Raw genomic sequence first — 19,813 nt, 5'->3', positions numbered from 1 at the left:
AGAAAAGTCAGCTGAGGTGCCTTGGATAGAACTCCGTGCAATTGCTAACACTCTCTTTTGTCCTTTCTCTTCTCTAGTTTGATCTGTTCAGTGCTCTGTTTCCCTCACTTTGTACTTAAGATCTAGGTTTTGCCCTGCTCTCTGTGATCTCTGTCACTCTGTGAGAGGAGGGCTGCAGTCACCTGTGTGATACTGGGAGCTAATGGGATTTTCTTGTTAGTGTTGTGGAGAACAGCAGGAATACCACAATGTCAGTTAGTTGAACATAGAGATTGCTTTGTGTTTGTTACAAAAAGATAGATAAAGTTTCTGGGTTTGAAGAGTAAGGGAAGGGTTTTTTCCATTTTGAAGTTAAAAACTGAAGTTAGGATAACTTCTGTTTGCAGACCTGACATATTTCCCTATATACTTAACTAGCATAATGTATTTCCACATGCAATATTGTTTTCTTAAGATATGAAGCAGAGGAAGTGTAGAAAATACATAGCAGCCAAACATTGTAGTTATATATTTCCAAAGATTCTGTTTGACTGCTTGACTGAATAGCACTGACTACAGTAAATATTTGATGTAGTAGTGGTTTTGCTTGCATTTATACGGCTTGATTAGAGTTGCATGGTGTCTCTTCTGTCAAATACAAATACGTGTGGATGTTTTTTGTTATTGTTTCTATCATAGACTTGCCCTCAGCAAACTTAAGCAATTATAACATCACCGTGGTGGAAGGAAAGAGCATCACGTTGTACTGTGATACTACTGGAGGACCACCCCCAAATGTGTCCTGGGTGGTAACTAATCTTGTTTCAAACCATGAGGTAAGTTTTATATTCAAATATGTGACAATTCGGAGACAGGTGATACCTGCTGAATGATGGAATGAAGTTACACATTCAGCTTTAGTTAACTTTTTATTAAAAAGATGAAAGAGAAAGTTAATGTTGGGATTACATTTGTTTTCCAGTTATTTTCAATCACGGGTGACTGTGGCAGTGCTTTTGGAGAATGGCAGACATTTGTTTCTCAAGATCCTGATTTTCACTCTGGTTTTTTGATGTTCACTGGTAAATGAGAGTAATGTAAATTTTTGAAAGTAATGTGAATCGGGATACTGAAACACAAGGACTTTCTTGTTATCAGTGATACCTGCTTACAGAAAATAAATCCAATCTATCCTAATTGTGAAAAAAACTTTGTGTTCATAATTTTATTATATTTTCATGTCAAAGGTTTGGTGTGTTGGAATTTGGTTGTAAATATTTTGTGGCTTGTTTAATTTTCCTGCCAGGTGTTGCTACAAAAGGAAGCCTTGGAAATTGAAGTTAAAATGTTACTAAAAAGAATGGCATGTGTTTGTTCATTTTTTAAATGAACTATGAAAATGTTTCCTCAGTGAAATCATCTAGGAGGGGGAATGTTGTTTTCTGGGATCTTTATATTTTGTGTCCCTACTGTAGACTGTGTGTACACTGGAGATGGCATGATTAAGTTCTTTCTGATGGAAGTATTGACAAAGATGAGGCATTTAAACAGATATTCAACATGCAGCTACTGACCTCATAAATTGGCATTATTTACACAGTGGAAAAGACCTTCTCTGTATTAAAATTTTGTGGCATTGTTTGTCCTACATTCATGGTGATGCACAACTGTCTAAAGCTTCTTGGTCTGTACAAGGTGTGGGATGTGTACTTCCAAAACTCTTCCTGCAGTGTGGAAGAGACAGGATCTCTTGGGTCTCAGTTTTTGTACTTTCTTTCATAAGGTCATTATATCAGGCTTGTATAGAATTTAACTAGCCTGTCTTTCATTTCAGCTCCATTAGTAAGAGCTCTGCAGAGCTCTAGTTGTATTTTTAAAGTAATTTTCTCTGATCTGTAAAGTTCCCCAAAGTCATCAATCGTCATCAAGAACAAGAAAGTAAAACAGTTTGGGGAATCTATGCCAAGTTGTGCTCTTTTTCTCTCTCTTTTTTTTAACTTTTTTTGTTTTTTAATTAGGAGCCAAAACAAATGTGGGATGCTGTTCAGAAAGTGAGGTCACCTCATTTTTTAACCCTCCTATCTTTGAAATGCCATAATCAATTTACTTTAAGCTCTCCAGAAGTATTTTGTCCTGGAATAACTTCATCGTGGTGTTTTAGAGGGGCTCATAATACAGGCTAGCTACAGCCTTAACCGTGGAGCACAGTAGTCTTTTCAGTAGCAGGAGAGCTCATGCCTTTTAAACCTTGTTTGGCATTCACAACTGTCCTTTTCTGTGAGTGTTGCTTTCGGTTTGTTTTCTCTCACTTGCAAGTCTCAGTTTCTGCCCCCCTTTCCTTCACCTCATATTCTGCTTTTGCCTGTTTTCTCTCTCTTTCCTGTTTTAAGAGAGACATAAGCAAAAGTTAAAACTAGACTTTAGTTCTGCAAAGCTGTATGTTCTGAGTTTCTATGCTGATGTATAGTCTGACTGATGTTGCTTAGATTTTTCTTGCTTTAGATTTCAGCCCTGAGCCTGTGGTTGAGCCCCTCTGCTTTCAGTCCAGCTTTGGGCACTGCTCACCTCTGAGAATTGCACGCAGAGAAGTGTGTGATGGGATGTTTGCTTTTCCACCCACCTCCCCTATTGTAACACTGAAAGCAAAGGGACATTTAACTCAGATGGAGTTGTGCTGTCATCTTGAGGTTCAAAATTCTGGTTGCACAGGACTATATGCAAAAGTGTTCCCACAAATTCCTATTGACTGCCATGTCAGGTTGCTGCAGTTTTACAGATGCATTGTGTTATTTGTTTGTGTTCTGTGCGCTGCTGGTGTGTGTGTGTACAGTAAGAAAATTATCTCAAAAGTAGTTTTAAAAAATTATCCTAATTATTGTTTATTTTCTGAATGTGTTTGGTTCCTATCCTAATAAAACAGTCTTGCTCTTTGTGAAAAATTCAGGTATGGAAATAATGATTTGGAGATCATATGAAGGCCTGATTTAAGAACATCAGAACCATTAACAAATAGCTTGCTTTTTGTGTGTGTGTATAATTCACCCATATTTCCTTAATCAGTATGGCATAGCTGCATATTCAGTATGTCATTTAAGACTGTAGATGGACACTGAGCTTTCTAGGAATCATAAGAATCAAGATTTATAAGAATTATCATTCTTACCTTAATTAGGCTGTACTTAACACATAAAACAGTACTTGGACAATAACATAGGTAGTAGAAAGTATTTAGTTTCTTGTGGAAGGTTTCTTGAGAAAAGAAAGCTTCCAAGAGAAATTTGGTTGAGGAGGTAGAAGACACATCCTTGTCAAGGTACAGTAGGGCTCAGAAGGCATCAGTGGAAGAGATGTCACGCAGAATTTTAAAGGAAAGAGAGAAAAGGATAAGTAAAGCAAGGATTGAACAGAATATAGGCAAGAGAACAAAGAGAACAGGCAGAGATAGAACACAGAAATTGGTTATGAAGTAGGAGAGAGGGATGAGCAAGGGTGTGGGTAGAGAAGAAAACATTTGTGTGGAGAGGATCAAGTGTTAAAAAAAAAAAGGCAGAGACTGAAAGTGACAGGACAGAAACATGGTTGAGTGCAGTGTTTGTAGCAGGACTTCTGGAGCTTTGAATCCACTGCCACTGATTGTTAAAATTGATTCTGTAGGTGATTTAGGTCTGTGTGAATAAGACGCTAAGGTAAGGCTTTGATTAATTGTGGACTGATAGAGTTAAAAGGAAGGGAAAATGAAAAATGCCATTCAGCTATTGCCAATAACACCCTCCCTCTCCTTTGTTCTTAATGCTGTGGTTGACACATACATGTTTTTCTGATCATTTGTAGAGTGACACAAATAAGAACCCTGCCTCACTAACCATAAAGAATGTTTCGTCCATGGACAGTGGACTGTCGATTTCCTGCGTAGCAGAGAACATTGTGGGAGAGTACCAAGCCTCTGCCGAGCTCACGGTATTCTGTACGTATGCAGGCCTCCATACAGGTCCTGAGGCCAAACTGCATTAGCAGGAGCTGTTTTGGATATAAGTATTTTTTGGTCTCTAAGGTTGTTGAAAAGAAAACCGTTAAGGCATGTGAACTATCTACTTCAGTTAATGCTAAGGAGTAGCCCAACGAGCAGTTGTTGCATTTATCTTTTTCAACTCTGTATTCTGCAAAAAATATGTTTGTAACTGCTTCCTCTTCCTCTTAGAACAATCTGTAAGTAAAGGTCTAAAATCCCAAATACTAAATGGCACTATCAGTGTGGGAAGGTTTGTAGTGATGTGCGTGTCCATACACACTATCTTAGGAATTGAGAAGTGTGAATGCATCAAAAAGCTTGTAGAATTCTATGAGACTACAAATGCTTAAGTTCTTACTATCTAAAATAACAGCTGCTTTGTTCGAAAAATAATACACTTTCAACATTTGTACGGCCAGATATAAATTTATTTGTCATAGCTTTGAATAGTGCATGTATTTGTCAGGGCCAAGGAAGGGGGAAGGGACATTTAGTGTAGAGGCACTGGCTTCTTAGGTCTAGGCTCCAGGCTAAATTCATTTTACATGAATTTACACTGTCATTTTACATGACAGTGTGTTTTCACAAGTTCCAACCCTCTGTTTAATTGAAGATGAGAATGGAACAGTTCGTAGACAGCAAACTTGGCTCAGCGTGTGCTCATGACAGAGCAAACTACAGAAATCACTGTACATGTAGGTTTGTAGGTTGAAATTGGATATGTAATAACTATGGGAAAGAACATAAACTAGAAATGTTTGAACAGTGTAATGAGATTCTGAGCTTGGCACTGTTATGAGTGATAAAAGGGAGTACAACGAGATGAAATTGGATGTAGTTAAGAATAAATATAGAGGAAAATTTCCCGGTAGTGAAATAATGGGCAAGGTGTTGGAATAATCTCTTGAGAGAAACAGAAGTAGTCTGTAAACTTGAGGCATTTAGCAGATTTGAACAAGGATGAGAATATGTATAGTAGAAAATCATCTTTCCCTGAGAAAAGAATCCAGGGAATTAAGTAATCTGTTCTGACTTTGATTCTGTGAAGAAAATAGTCTGTAAGTTTGGATTCCTAGCTGAGAATATTTGCAGTGCTACTTGCTTTTGGCCAGCTTTTAAATATTTTCAATACTGCTGTTTTCCTTCAGCACTCCTGTGCACCATTTTTTCAGCAAAATAAAGCTAAAATGTTTCTCTTCCAAGAGAGAGATTTTCTCAGCGATCTAGTAACTGAACTTCCCACACCTTACAGGCTTTAAGTGATTTAACACATGTTCAGTCTTTGTCTGAAACTAGTTTGCTTTGTTTTTTTGAAGAGCAGCTTCATTTCAGTTGTAAGCATAGTACCCTAGGCAGAGCAGGTGCATTCCTCTGTGAGCATCCTTCAAATATGTACCATTCCTACTAGTAACATGTATTTGTACTGGTGAATAAAAAATACTTCCCTGATAACTTTGGAGGGAGAAAAGGAAAGGAGGAAGGACATGTTCAGAATATTCTGATGTTCTTCATTCTTTTTTTCCAATATAGTTGCACCAAATATCACATTTATTGAATCTCCAACCCCAGACCATCACTGGTGTATTCCATTCACTGTGAAAGGGAACCCTAAGCCCACATTGCAGTGGTTCTATGAAGGAGCTGTGCTGAATGAGTCTGAATACATCTGTACTAAAATACATGTTATCAATCAAAGTGAATACCATGGCTGCCTTCAGCTGGACAATCCTACACACCTGAATAATGGTGCTTATACCTTACTGGCAAAGAATGATTATGGAGAGGATGAAAAACGGGTTGATGCTCATTTCATGTCAGTCCCTGGAGACGGTAAGTGTAATTTTTTTTTAATGTTAGCAATTGCAAATTTATACTGTTGAGACAGTGCTCTTGCCCAGTTTAACTATTTGGAGGAAGCTTTTTATAGGACTTTTTTTTCTCTGAATAAATGTCTTCAATATTAATTGTAAAATAATGTTTTCCTTGATTATTTTCTTCTTGTTTATTGCTTCTCAAGGGAGGCCATGCCAGTGCTCTATAAATCTTTCCTTTGAGTAGCCATCCTCGCTGCCAGCTAAGGCTAATAAAAGGTTGCTTTTCTTAAGTTTTCCCAAGCCTCAGTTCTGATCCTGGAAGGCACTGACTGCCAGTTCAGCCACTCTGTAATTTGCTGCACTGCATACGAATGGAACTAGGCAGTGTATTGCAAGACATGGAGGATGCCTGTGTAGCATCTAGTGCCTTGTTGCAAAACTGATCGTGCGGTCCAGTGAATTGATGATAATATGTTGTTTAGGGCATCGGTGACCCAGAGGCAGGATGGACAAGGTCTCAGGTGCTTACAGGCATTTTGATGTCCAGTTCCCATTCATCTATGTGAAGGTTGGGCATCTACATGTCTAGGAGTATCACTGTTCAAGATAGCTGCATCTTCAATTGCTCTAAAGGTTCTACCAAGGCCACCTAAATGCTTTTTGGGCAGGCTTAAGGTAGACTAATTACTGAATTGCAGGGACTACTGTAAGTGATTGTTATTCTCTGTGATTTGATCTTTTCTCACATCTTCAAAACCATACATGAAGTGACTGCAAGAACAGTCACTGTACATGTAAGCATACTGGTGTATGTGGAAGAAAACACTGAGGGGACCTTGCACATCTGGAGTAGAAATAAAGTCATGGTTTTGTGCAGATAATTACATACTCATATCTGAAAATACAAGCCTGTATGTACCTTTGGCTTTTTAGCCATGTGATATAAAAAGTTGTCTTCTTTTAAACAGCAATGTGCAGTATAACGTTATCTGGCAGGAAAAAAGGGGGATGTTTAAATTCTCTCTTCCTATATCTCAGGCTACAGAAAGTAAAAATATGGTCATATGTCATTTTTTCCCTATCAACTCAGTTTCCTGTAGGGAGAGAGAGAGTAGGTCAAAAGACTTTCCCATCTTTAGAAGGAGAAGATGCAGAGCTGATAAAATCAGACTATTTACTCCTGCTGTCCTTAATGCTCCTCTCTTCTTTTTTTCTCTGGAGTTCTTCCTTAAGTAGACTCATTACAGAAACATGCCATGATTTCAGCTATTGGCATCCTTTAATACTGCTTTTTAAATGTTCAGCAAAACAGTTCACCTCATGGATATTCTGTGTACAGTGGAAGTTCTCTTAAACTCTGCTTATTTAATATGAATCTGAGTTCATTTTCTAATTGAATAACAGTTAACCTCTCATACATTTAGGTGATTTTATAATTTTTTGTCTTTGATCCAAATCCCTTCTCCTGTTTTTCCTTTATGCCTCTCCCGTGTGCACTGAAAACTTTCCAGTTGTGTTGTTTTAGATCAGTAAATAGAACTGTAGCTATCCTCTAAATTAGAAAGAAAACATTATTTATTTGTTCCATCATATTTATATTCATATGGAATATAAGTCTATATATGACTATATATTATTTAATCTGTGCTGTGTTCTTTAGGCATTTCCCAAGTCCTGTAGTGGATTAAGCTTCACAAAAAGAGTACAGAGGAAATGGGACTATCTATGGACAGGATGTAACTGCATTAGAAATTAGTTCATATATAGTGAATGGCACCAAACCAGTCTTAAAAATTAACAGCAGGGGAAATGGCTTACATACTTAGCCTCCTCAATATTGTTTTTAGTTTTTTCCTGTAAGAGTTCATGTCATTGAGCTGCTGAAAATGTCACAATGTTGTTGTCTCCTCCACTGAAGCTCACATAAAAGCAGATGTGTTGTATTACAATTTTCATTCTCAACTATTACTATTTAAAGCACTGTCAAGCTTTTACAAATCCTTAAAAGGTTTTTTCAGTGCTGTTGTTACTGTGTAGTTTCTTCTTTTGGCCCCTATACTGTACAATGAATCATAAAGGTTAAGGCTCATGCCCTGGTATTATGTTCATTTCCATGTCTTCATGACTGAATTAAATATTAGTCCTGATGTTTCATGGAGTGAGGTACACTCACTGACGTTAAACTGATTCTCTGCTTATTGCATCACTTGGGCAAATGCTCAGAAGGTAAAAACAAAACAAAAAAAAAATTCAAAACCTATAATCCATATGTCTAAAGTGAATACACATAAGTCTGAAACACATTCTACTATCAACAACGTAATGCTTCACTTTCACAGTTGCATCAAACATGGTGAAGACATGATTTCTCTAAGGTGCTCTCAATTTCCAGCATGCTACTTGGTGAACTTTTTTCACTGGTCTGAGGATGGAGGAAACTATGTACCACAGTGGGATTTTGATGGTGTTAATGATACCACAATTAATGTTGTAAAATAAGAATTTGTTTTAAATATGAAGACCTAGAAGAATAAAGTTTATATTTTATTGGCTGGATTTTAGCTATCTTTAAGCTGCTAAAGTTCTTGGTTTCCTGTTCTTGCTGAAAGTGACTTGATTATTTGAGATGACACTGCAGTGAAGAGTAAGCCAGAAATGGTCATGGTTTATTCTGGAGGCTGTCCTCATAGTTGATCCAAAATGGCTAATGAATGTCGGAGAGATTTTTACCAATAATAGGTATTTTTAATTAAGCTTATTCATCTACCAACTGTCTATGCTAAAATTCAGCTGAAGTTTCCAAGTCACATATATCTTGTCATAGCAAAAGAATATGTTAAATATGCCATAGAAGTAGCATTTGCTTGTGTGGCATAATGTGTTTTACAGATGTTTTTGGAATTGAGTCCTTTGCTGCTGTTTTATTTTGAAAACATCAAATTTGTAAAGAAAGAAGCAAGCAATCCAAGTGTAGTTGATGTAGTTTGTAAAGATGAGTGAATAGGATAAGTCTTTTGATAGTTCAGTTACTTAACAGCCTCTTCTAAAGGGGACCAAAACAATGGTGCCATTCTGTATTTGCCTTGAAGATAAATGTGTGTAAATATGCAAAATTATTGTGGTGAAGTTTAATGTTAAAATAACTTCAACTGATGATTAAGTAGGTGTGTTTTTATGTGCTAAATAGAAAAAACAATACTAAGTAGAAAATTGGGAGTTGTCTACGATCTTGATTTTTGAAACTTTATTTGAAGTATTCAGTTATACAAAAGGAGTTGAATAGAGTTGATGACTTCCTAGTTTATATCTCTGGCAGGAGTTAAGGGTTTACTAATCTGCTTATTTTATCCCAATTTAAGTGAACGTTAACAAACATGTTGCCAGAAATAAAGGACTGGGAGGCTTTTTTATTGTTGTTTTGGGTTTTTTTCCACTTCTGATTGCAGAATGTGAGTTAAAAAATACTGTCTTTCAGCAGATGGATGTTTTACAGCAGAAAAACTGAATCCATGGATTTTTATGGACAGAAATCTCTGGCCAAATGTTGCTTGAGGACAGATAGTGCAACATTTCTTCACTGGTTGTTTATTTATGTTGATTGACATGATGCTTCTCATGGGGATTATTGAAATGTATATCTGGATACTAGAATATCTTCAGATGCATTTTAAAATGAACCTAATTATCTGTTGCCACTCTGCACATAGGTTGCAACTAATATTTTCAGCACAGTTTCTCATGCTGTGAACAATGGTGTTCTGCTCATATTCACAGTGGCTTTATGCCAGTGTAATGCCACTGCTGTGGATTTACTGTATAGTATTATAAACAGAATTATATTATTTGAAGTTGGATGCATCTTTAGAGATTTTAATTATCTATAGTTTTACTTCCAAACCTACAAAAAGAAAGACTAAAAATATGGAAGACATTATTAGACGCCTACTACATAAGCTATGTTATGAATACATTATAAACTAGAATGAACAGGTATGTTAAGATACAAAACAAGTATTCAAAGCATGAATAGTCTAACAGTGCACAATAATTCTGTGGGCATTCTGTACATTACATTCACATATGTGCTTAGCCTTACCTATGTGCAGTAATTAGAAAAGGATGCAAATAGGCACTAGTAAAATTTAGAAAAGTGTTGCCTGGACAGGTATCCATTTGCTTGTGTAAATTCTGGTTTCTGAGACATCTGACTCTTTTGGTAAGAGTTCTGTCTGTGTATCAGCTGTGCAGTTGGCTTCTTGGAAGCATCCTTTTACAGAGTGAATGAAATGGTACTGCTTCAGTTGTTGCTACCTCTAGCCCTTAAATTACCAGCTCCCAGCTAAACCGGTTTGCTCTCACAGTGATATAATAGCAATTTCTTTATCAGGTAAAAATCCATAATTGTTAGACCTCACTGAAGTCTGATTCCACTTGAAGTCAGTGAGAATTTTACCATTGACATTTCAACGGGAATAGTTGATGTTGCACTTATTCCATATATATATATTGATAGTGGAAAGTAGGATTTTGCCCAGTTGGGGAATAATGTGTGCCCTTGCCAGAGCTAGCTTGCAGTAACTCTTTCACATGAAGCAAAATATTAACCTTTGGGATAGCTCCAAAATGGTTGTAAATGTAATCTGATAAGCAGGTACTGTAATTATTGGTGTTGACTTGCATTTATGTAGTTACTGGTGATTGCTATGGCAAATAAAGTCAACTCTTAAAACAATACCTGTTCTTATTCGTCCAGCATTTGCAATCTATTTACATAGCTTTTCTTTTTTTTTTTTCTCTTCTCCGTGTGCAGGTAGTGGCCCAATTTTGGATCCAGACGTTTATGGTATATATTTGATTTCCTTTCTCTTTTCTTTTAATGCTAGAAATTAAGGAACTGAAGCCATTAAAAGATTGAATGTCAGACTCAGTTAAATTGAAATGTCACATATTATAACACGATTCTAAAAAGTACTTTGTGTTTTTGGTTCTTCTGCCTTATATTCAACATACATGATGGCAATATGATGTTTTACTTACTCTGCTGCTTTTGATTCACATTAGGAGAAGCATAAATCCACTGCTATGAATGGGTGCAGTTGATCCTGTAGAATGAAAGCTGTCTAATGTAGTTCACAGACATTAGGTTTTGTGAACCTTTTGGAGGCATTTCTTGGAGGAAAGAGAGTTCGTGATTTCTCCTTATATAACTTAATTTATTTTTTCAAGGATGATTCCATACTTAATTTGCCTCCAAAAATGTACCCCTAAATCCCACTTAAAAATGAAGTTGGCATAGGTAAGTTTTCCTATAGGTAATTTATTCTGCTCTGTCCACTCATTTGTACCTTCCCTTCATCTCTCTTGCATAAGCAGACCATCAAGTCAGTGGTAGCCGAGTGTGTGCCAGGAGATTCGATGGCACAGTGTTCACATTAGTTTTTTAGTTAGGAGAAATGTACCTAGTGAAAGCCAGTGTGCACTAGAATAGAAGCTGCAGAATGAAAAGCAACTGGCTAGTTTTACAAAATATTTCTGGTATACTTCTGGTGAGTGGGAAAGTTCACCTTAACCAACATACCCAAACAACCTGAAGCTGGATCCTATTTGGAGTAATTTTTACTTGGATGAAATGGCCCATGACTCAAGTTAGCTAAAGCTGATCTAAATGTTATGTCTTTGATTCCATTCCATGTCATTAAACTTTAGCAAATGTGCAGTTGAAGCATCAATTTGACTTTAAATGCTTAGAAATTCCAAAGGATAGCTTCCCCTCCCTCTCTTTCCAAATTCTTTTTTTTTTTTTGTTTCGTTTTGTTTTGGTTTTTTGTTGGGAGGCTTGGGGATAGGAGAGTGGTGATGGTTTGCACAATTTCTTCATGTGTTGTATTATATAAACTGTATGCATGAAGATTTTGATTCTGAGTTGTTTATGAGGCCCTGATGCCTGTGTATGGCTTTAGTCATGTGAGCGCTGTATGCTTCGATTGACTTGGGTAGGATTCTGCTAATATGTTGTGCTTTGAGTTTTGCTGATGGATTACACCCTGCAAGACCCAGTCCTGGTGAAGGCAGCCTTCCTTTTTATTCTTGGGTGTTCTTTCTGCTGTTTAAAAATGCTGTCCTTGTGATGTGAGGTGATTTCCAAATGTTTTCCATTAAGTGTTTTGAACATACAACAGAAAATAGAAGAACTGATGAGGCTACATCAGGCTGCATGACATTGTGTTTGTCCGTGGGAGTCCAGACTGCATGGAGCAGTTCCTGCAGTGCATGGAGCAGTCACTAGTGCCTCTAGCTCACCTCTCTGGCACCTCTTGGAAAAGGCGAAGAGGGGAAGCTGTCCTGACACCATCTGGGAAGTAACTGAGAGAAATAAAGCAACTCACTTGGGTATGAGCAGGAAATTTAAGTGCAAAGCCAGCTCCTTTGGCTCTGAGTTCACATTTTCATGCTACGATGCTTCTTCTAATGTGGTTGTGAATGTGAAGGAGACAACCTGCCCCATATCAGTCAAACCCCCAGAATCACTGTGCAGGGCCTGCCTCCCCTGTTTCCACCCACCCCCCCCCTTCCCGTGCTGATATGACTGTGCTGTTATGTCTATCCCAGCTGCCATGCACCTTGTTTCTGAAATTGCTGCAAAATATGTCCCAGGCTCAGATGCAATTCACCGCAGTTTTTATAGTTATTGGTGGCTGCATGAGGTACACAGCACAGGAGAACTTGGCCCTGCAGCAATATGAGTCCTACCTAGCATGAGTCAAGAGGCGTGACCCTCTCTATATAGCGCTCAGTGTTTATGTCAGGATTTCATAGTGAAATGAAGAGGAATTTGTTTAACTCAGAATCATCTGGTTTGGGCTAGATAGCTGTTGTGTGTGTTTTCCTTGACTGACTCACCCATTTCAAGACGCATTGAAGATCTGGCACTATCCACCTCAAATGCATATGATTCACAATTAGACAGCAGGGAATGTCAGCACAACACCTGTGTACTGATGCAGCCTACTTTAACTCTTGCCCATTTGAATATAAAAGTGCATTCAGGGGATTCACAGACCAGACCTGAAACACTATGTATGATTCTCACTAGTCCTCCAGGGTGTGATTTCCAGTAGCTTAGTACAGATATAAGCACAAAGACAACTGCAAATAGCATCGTCTTTTGCCCACTGCTACTTACATGTGAAATTAAGACCAAAAAATTTCCTTCTTTGAAGTTTGTTTTACAAAGTCAGATCAGTGAAGGCCCTAAAAATTTGTTTTATATGTTGGTCTTATAAACCTACAATAAATATAAGGTTGGCCAAAACTATATTTGTGAAAATGTTCCCAGGTAATTTTAAAGGAAGCCCAACCTTCTAGGCCTAGGTATTTGTTATAAAGCAGGCTTTGCCTGCAAATAAATTAAGCAGAAGTCTCTTCCTCTCCTGTGGCAAAGTGTGTAGTCATGGTGACAGATGGTCTTGTTCAAGAGTCCAGGCTGCTTGTGCAGGTGAGCTGTTCAGGCAGAGGTTGTACTACCTGGACGGGTGAGAAGTGCTGTTCATACTTCTGTTGCTGATGCGTGGTAAACTACACCCATAGAGATGCAGTGCAGAGTTGTGGAATTCAAATGGTAAAAGACAAAGATATTAATTTTTTTTCCTCATGAAAGCTCTGTATATTTAAAATGTATTTTGGCTTGAAAGAGTCCTGTCCTTTGGCATGTATAGTTTAGAGCCAAAATAGAATATGTGAGTTGTTTAGACATCCTGACTCTGCTGACTATAGCACTGATACCAGAGGTAGCTGATAGCTTCCTCTACCAAAAAAGTCTGCAGCCTGCTACTACCTTGCAGAAAGCAAGTGTGTTCTTGAAGATCAAAAGCCCAGTGCAACGTCTTGCTAGCACTGGCAGCTGAGCTCTCCAAACTGGCCTTCGGAACTAAAGGAGAATGCCTCTGCTGGGGTGCAAGCCTTCCCTGTGCTTGCTCAGCAGCAGCTCTGTGATCAGAAGAGCTCCTGCATCTCTAATTAGCAAGAGCTGTGCCTCTGTGCTCTGCTTTTTCAATTTCATAGTTAAAATTTCATCTGTAGGCTTATGGCACTAATTTTAATCCAAACATGTAAAGAAATACCCAGTGAATTGCAAACTTAAATTGCAATGCTGGAGGTGCATTTTGTAATAGGTGGAGTTATTACCCCTTGTTTCTTTCATCTGCACACATTACAGTCATGAAATTGAAATGTTTTGTGTGTTTCCAAAAGTAAATACAAAATATATGCATTTTTAAATTTTATTTTAATGCGTGTTTCTCTTAACATATATTACTATTTGGTTGTTTTTATCTCATTTGAATAATTTTGTCAGGAAATCATGAACTATATATTTGTGTTTCATTTTAAAATTATTATAAATAATTAAGCCATGTTCATTTTTTATATGGAATGGTTCTGGATTTACCCTTGCAGCCCTATCAGTGGAATTATTTTGATAAGTCAATAAATTTCTTCATACAGCTTCAGACACTTGAATTTTTAAAGGATTACCTGTATGACAGCAGTGGTAAATGGTAACCCCTGTGCACGCAACAGAGGTTTTTTATTATTTATTAAACAAATAAAACCAGCTATTTCTCATTTGATACTCATAAAACTAGCTAGAAACTCATCTGCCAAGTTCATCAGCTAAACAAAAGTGCCCGAACTAATTTCTGAGACTGTCCTTTATTTGACTGAATGCAAGGGTTCAGTGTAGAGGGCAGTCTTTCATTTTTAATGGGAATTCAGAAGTGCATTAAAATAACTCTCTGGATGGAGTTCTCGTTTAACTCTAGTGTTTCCAGTAGGAATACACATTATGATGTAGATTGCTTCTCTTTTCATGTTTGTCAGTCACAGCACATTTGTTCAGTTATATGCTATAGTGATTCCCCCCAAAACATTCCAGCTTCATTAGCAATTATGGGTTGTTTCCAAAGAGCTCGAAGTCCCAAAGTCGATAGTGACCTTACCATCTTACAAAGCAGAAATAATGAAAACCATTTCCTCTCCAAAGTGACGAAATTATAAAAGCAACCCTTTTTCCTTTCTTAAGAGTATGAAACCACGCCTAATGATCTTGGAGATGCCACAAATAACAGTAATCAAATCACTTCCACGGATGTTTCCAACAAAGAGAATGAAGATAGCATCACTGTAAGTATATGTGGTGTTTCCTGATCTATGATTTTTGTGAACTTCCTGGCTATAAAACTCACGAAGCTGCAGACACTGTAACAGGACCCTGAGCTACCAGAACACTATAACTATTAGTGTGTTGTGATCAAAACTCAGAAAAAAAGGGGAAAAAGAAAGAACAATCAGTGCTCCCCACTCATGTCCTCCCCCCATTTTTTTGAAAGAGTGAATCAATTTTCAGTTCAAGTAAAACTGTTATTTTATTTCTTACTTTTCTGAACAACTTAACTGTAATTTTTTTAGCCTAAGACTTTACATTTAATTTTTAGTTAAGGAGAGCAGCTCTTCATTTACAAAACAAAGACATGCAAGGTAACTTGAAGATTGTTGTTTGAATACCAGTCCTGTAGTCTACTTCTCCTTAGAGAAAGGATGTGCTGCAACGAACTTTCAAAATCTAATTATATGTTTTTAAAACATGATTTCTTGTAGGTTTTTGTTTTATTGGTATGTAATAGATTTTAGTAAAAGTGACTGAATTGATATAGGCTTCCTCCTTTACTGCCTTGCCTCTCATGCTTTCCTGAACTGAAATGTTGGAAATTGATAGTGGGTTACCAGCCTGGTTGACATTGCAGCCTCCCTCTACCAGTGACTCTGTAAAGCAGCAAGCAGTGGGGTGTGTGCATTCATGAAACAGAGAGCAAACTGTGAGCTGGGACACTGTGCTAAAAACTGGGAGGATCCAAAACAGTCTTGTCTCATCTGATACTGGAGTCGTTGAACTGCTGAGGTGAGAAGGGAGGGATCTGTGGAAATCCGCTGGTCGAAGCCTTTAATCAAAGTGGGGCCAGCATGGATCCTCATGGGTGTGTCCTCTCTGGTTTTGATGTCTCCGGTGATGGAGGCTTCCCAGCCACTCCAGGTAATTTGTACCAGTATTCAACCATCTTCACAGTAAATTTTTTTTCCTATGTGCTTTTGTTACGTGTAACATGCCACTTTTCTTGTAACGTGCCACTCTGCTGGAAGGGAAAGGGGTGATGTATGCTCCCTCCCACCTACCTTGAATGTGTAGGATGTTGAAAAAGGTGTTCTTATAGCTATCTGAATCTCTGCTCCTTGCAGAATAGAAGAAACCTCAACAAGAGTCTGTTTTCTGTACTATTTGATCTGAGTTCCCAGTTGAAATGAATCTCTTTTCCTAACTGGATTAATCTGAATGTATGCTGGATATCTTTGAAGGTAGTTTACAAGTGCAAAACAAGCAGTTCTGTTTGTGTCCTCTTCTTTTTTAGGTGTATGTTGTAGTGGGAATTGCAGCGTTGGTGTGCACTGGCTTAGTAATAACACTCATTATTCTGAAGTTTGGAAGACACTCCAAGTTTGGAATGAAAGGTAAGCGGGGGTTTTTTTTATACCTTCCAGAACTGTTGTGGGTTGTAGGAGCTGATACTATAGGTGGTTGTTCTGGGAGCAGTCAAAATAGCTACATTAAATGCCATCACATTTAATATTTTTTTTAATTCATCAGGTAAGTAAGGGCAGAGGGAGATGAAGACAGAGTGTAGAATTTTGGATGATAAATATTTTTTCTCTTTTGTTCTTATGACAAATCCCATTTCTCTGCCGCCTTCTGCAAATCCCCCTGAGACACTTCCTGGAGTAAAATATTTCTCAAGACAGTGTAGGTAGGAAGAAGACAGGAAATGAAATATTTTTTGCTACAAGTTTGATAATAACAGTTTGATGAGGATCTATACTGTATGTAAGAGGTACAACACAAGACAATACGACAATGTCGCGTTAAGGTGATTCAAGAGGAAACAATGACAAGAGTGGAAGGTGCATTTGCAGTGGATCCTGTCAGATTCTGACAGATGCATTTTCTTGTGCTTCTTGGGGAGTAGCATCTGGAGTGACGAATACTCATGTCCCTGTGAAAGAGGGAAATCTCAGCCTTTTGTTTATTCATTTATTTATTTATTTTACAGCCAGATGGAGGTATATATAACACAGAGGTACCTGCAACAACTCTGTTACCGTATTATTTTACTGATGTCATCAGTCTGTGACTGCTGATATGAGTGAAATGGTATTAAAAAAAGAGAGAAATTTAAAAAGACCACTGTGTACTAAAGGAGATGAAGTTTTGTTCTTAATATGCGTAGATGAGGGTCTGTGGAGAATGTGGTGACTAATCTGTTAACCTCATGTACTTCCTCTCAACTGTGCTTATGGCATAGTACCACATGGATGTATATTTCGGGAATCCTTATGTGCTCTTGGCAAGTGATCTTTTCAGAGATATCTACTGTATATTTTGTGTTCTTGTGTTCTGTTTAGAGTAGATTTCCTGGAACAAATGAAATTTGAGCACAACAGAAACGTAGTCGGTGCGTATCAGCTTGCTGGGATGGTAACCTTGTCTTTCACCTCCTGATACGATACAGTCTCTGCTCTTTGGGGTAGCATAAGAAGAGGACAGTCATTTTGATATACTCTGCATAACAACACAAAGTCAGCAGGATAGAGCTGCAGTTTTGGTGGAAGGCTAGAAAAAATTTTCTGTGACTGAACAACAGTTCAGTGTAAATTTTACTTGTGTTTGAGGCTTTCTGAATTGCATTTACAGAGCTGAAGTAGATGGAAGCTAACTGAGAGAAACAATGAGAATTGTCTGTTGTTAGTTCTTTAAAGCGGAATACTTGTTAGGTTTTTCCAGATGTGCATTAAATATTTCAATGCTATTGGAGAAACTAGGAAGTAAACTCTACCCTGAGGGAGAATGCACGAAGTTCTGTTTTGTGTGGTAGTGTTAAATTACCTTCCAGGATGCTATTAGTTTTTTAATATCTTAAGATACAGCTCTTCTCACAAAAATAATGCACTTGCCTAATCAGTAAATTTGACCTGAGTAGTTCTTTGTTGCAGAATTGTCCATGTAGATCATATTTTAATAAGGATATATTTTGTGGAAATGACTATATGAAATAATGGAAAGGCAGCAACCTCATATATATTGTTTATTTTTAAATATGACCAGTGATGGTTAGGAAAATCAGTAAAATGAGTTTACAGTTCAGGTACACCCCTTCAAAAATTAATTACAGTCATGGTATATGTGGTAATAGTGAAATGTCACTGTGAGCTACAAATAACTCTTTAATGTTTCATTAGAAGGGAGTGACTTTCACTTGTCCCTTAAATGGACCTCAGACTTCTCCAAAGTGTGCATTCACACCTCAGCTTCACACTGTGGATTTATCCATAGTCCAAAGTCCCAGAAACTCTCTCTCCCTTTATCATTATCAGTATTATTGAATTGACCTGAGATTAGATTTTTATAGATATGCAATACCCAGACTAATAAGAAAATATTACCTGCTCTGAAAAGCCTGCAGCGTATGTTGAGAATCCATAAACAACATGGTGTGTTCAAACATGAGAAAAATAAGGAAAAGGTGACAAGAAGGGGTTTTTTTGATCATTATTGGTCACCAGAATACATTTAAAATGTGTGTCTTGGAATTTGTGAATAAAAGGATCAGGCCAGCTACCTGAGAACTCATTGAATCATTTGCAATTGAATTTAGTGACAGCAAAATTAATCCAAACAGCATAAAGACAATGTGCTGTAGTGGTAGTTTAATAAACAGTCTTAACAGGGAGGTGGGAAGGAGTGAAATATCCAGATTGCCATGGAAAATATTTATAAAAAAAGATTAAAAGTCCTCTCCAAAATTAATAACTATTTTATATTCATTAGAAGTAACTTCCTGAGTTATATCAAGCAAAAATGCATGAAAGGCTGTGCTTCATTTTTCTGTTACCTTCTGAGAACACAACATGGTCACTTCGGACGCCTTGTCATTAAGCGTCTTCCCACACTTCTTTAGCAAGCAGTTTGGAGAAAAACCCCAAATAGTTACTCAGTAACTGGAGCAGTCAAACTGGCACCAATGGTATTTTACATGCAACCATGTACATGGAAAAAATGTACCACTGAAAATCAGAAAAAGAAATGTGTATATACCCAATCAGCACTGTGTGTGCCATAGGAAATGTGAGGGATGAAATTTTCATCTCATTGAGGTTCTCAGCAGGCATCTGTAGCTTCTGTAAACACCGTTTTACACCTCATGTTTTTAAATGCCAATTGGTCCCATCTTTTACATGGGCATCATCTGCCCACTTCTTAGACTGTGTCCTTGCTGAGTTCTTCTGCACTTAAAGAGCTCGAGCGTAGTTGGAATGTGGGACTGACAGTGATAAGAGTCCCCAGAAAGAGATGTGGAGCAGGCAGTTGTGTCTGAGCTGTGCTGCCTCAGAGCTGCCCATACCTAGAAGCACTGGTAATGCTGAGGAGCTGCTCAGCCTGCCACAGAGCTCACATTCCCCGTTGTCTCCTTTTCCTTACCGGACAGAGCAGAAAAGTGTCCACTTTATGTGTTAGGGAGTATCAGGTCCTCTGGGAACTTCTAGTTCTTTGGCAGTACTGATCAATCTCTTATTAAGATCTCTCAAAGAGTTGTATAAAAATTATTTTTTTTCTACTTTTGTCTATTCATTTGGTATATCTAAGGTAAGAGAATAAGTTGGTATATGTTAATTTCACTCAGTTATCTTTCCAAATTGTAGTCATAGAGTATTTTTACAGGTAAGGAGAGCAAGCAAAGCACTCATTCACCACCAGTAACAAAATGTAAACATTTTGTTTGTGATGTTCTGTATTCTGATTGAAGTTGGATTGTCCTGTTTGAAGCAAGCAATTGTTTTAATTCTTGCCTTGCTTCTTTTTAGTCTGTCTTTTAGAGCTAGAGAAGATAGGAGTTTCTGATTATTGACT

General features: G+C 37.6%; 1 protein-coding gene across 14 annotated transcripts in view; it reads left to right on the top strand.

Annotated features, from left to right (window-relative positions):
• Positions 1-19,813, top strand: part of NTRK2 (neurotrophic receptor tyrosine kinase 2) — a 204,588-nt gene that overhangs the window by 42,583 nt on the left and 142,192 nt on the right. For 13 of the 14 annotated variants that reach the window (XR_007906910.1, XM_051801380.1, XM_051801381.1 and 10 more), the window contains 6 exons: positions 679-815; positions 3,811-3,943; positions 5,519-5,818; positions 10,613-10,645; positions 14,882-14,982; positions 16,263-16,362. Coding sequence is in view for 13 of the 14 variants with exons in the window: in XM_051801380.1 (XP_051657340.1) it covers positions 679-815; positions 3,811-3,943; positions 5,519-5,818; positions 10,613-10,645; positions 14,882-14,982; positions 16,263-16,362 (804 nt within the window). In the remaining variant the exon portion in view is untranslated. Of the gene's footprint in view, positions 1-678; positions 816-3,810; positions 3,944-5,518; positions 5,819-10,612; positions 10,646-14,881; positions 14,983-16,262; positions 16,363-17,310; positions 17,331-19,813 lie in introns of those variants that run through there. The other variant, XM_051801389.1, reaches the window with a different exon arrangement.

Source organism: Manacus candei, unplaced genomic scaffold (genome assembly GCF_025592945.1).
Source record: "Manacus candei isolate 608988 ecotype Guabito, Panama unplaced genomic scaffold, ASM2559294v1 h1tg000051l, whole genome shotgun sequence".
NCBI lineage: Eukaryota > Metazoa > Chordata > Aves > Passeriformes > Pipridae > Manacus > Manacus candei.
The sequence above is the reverse complement of the archived record's forward strand: the minus strand, read 5'-3'. Positions and strand labels throughout refer to the sequence as shown.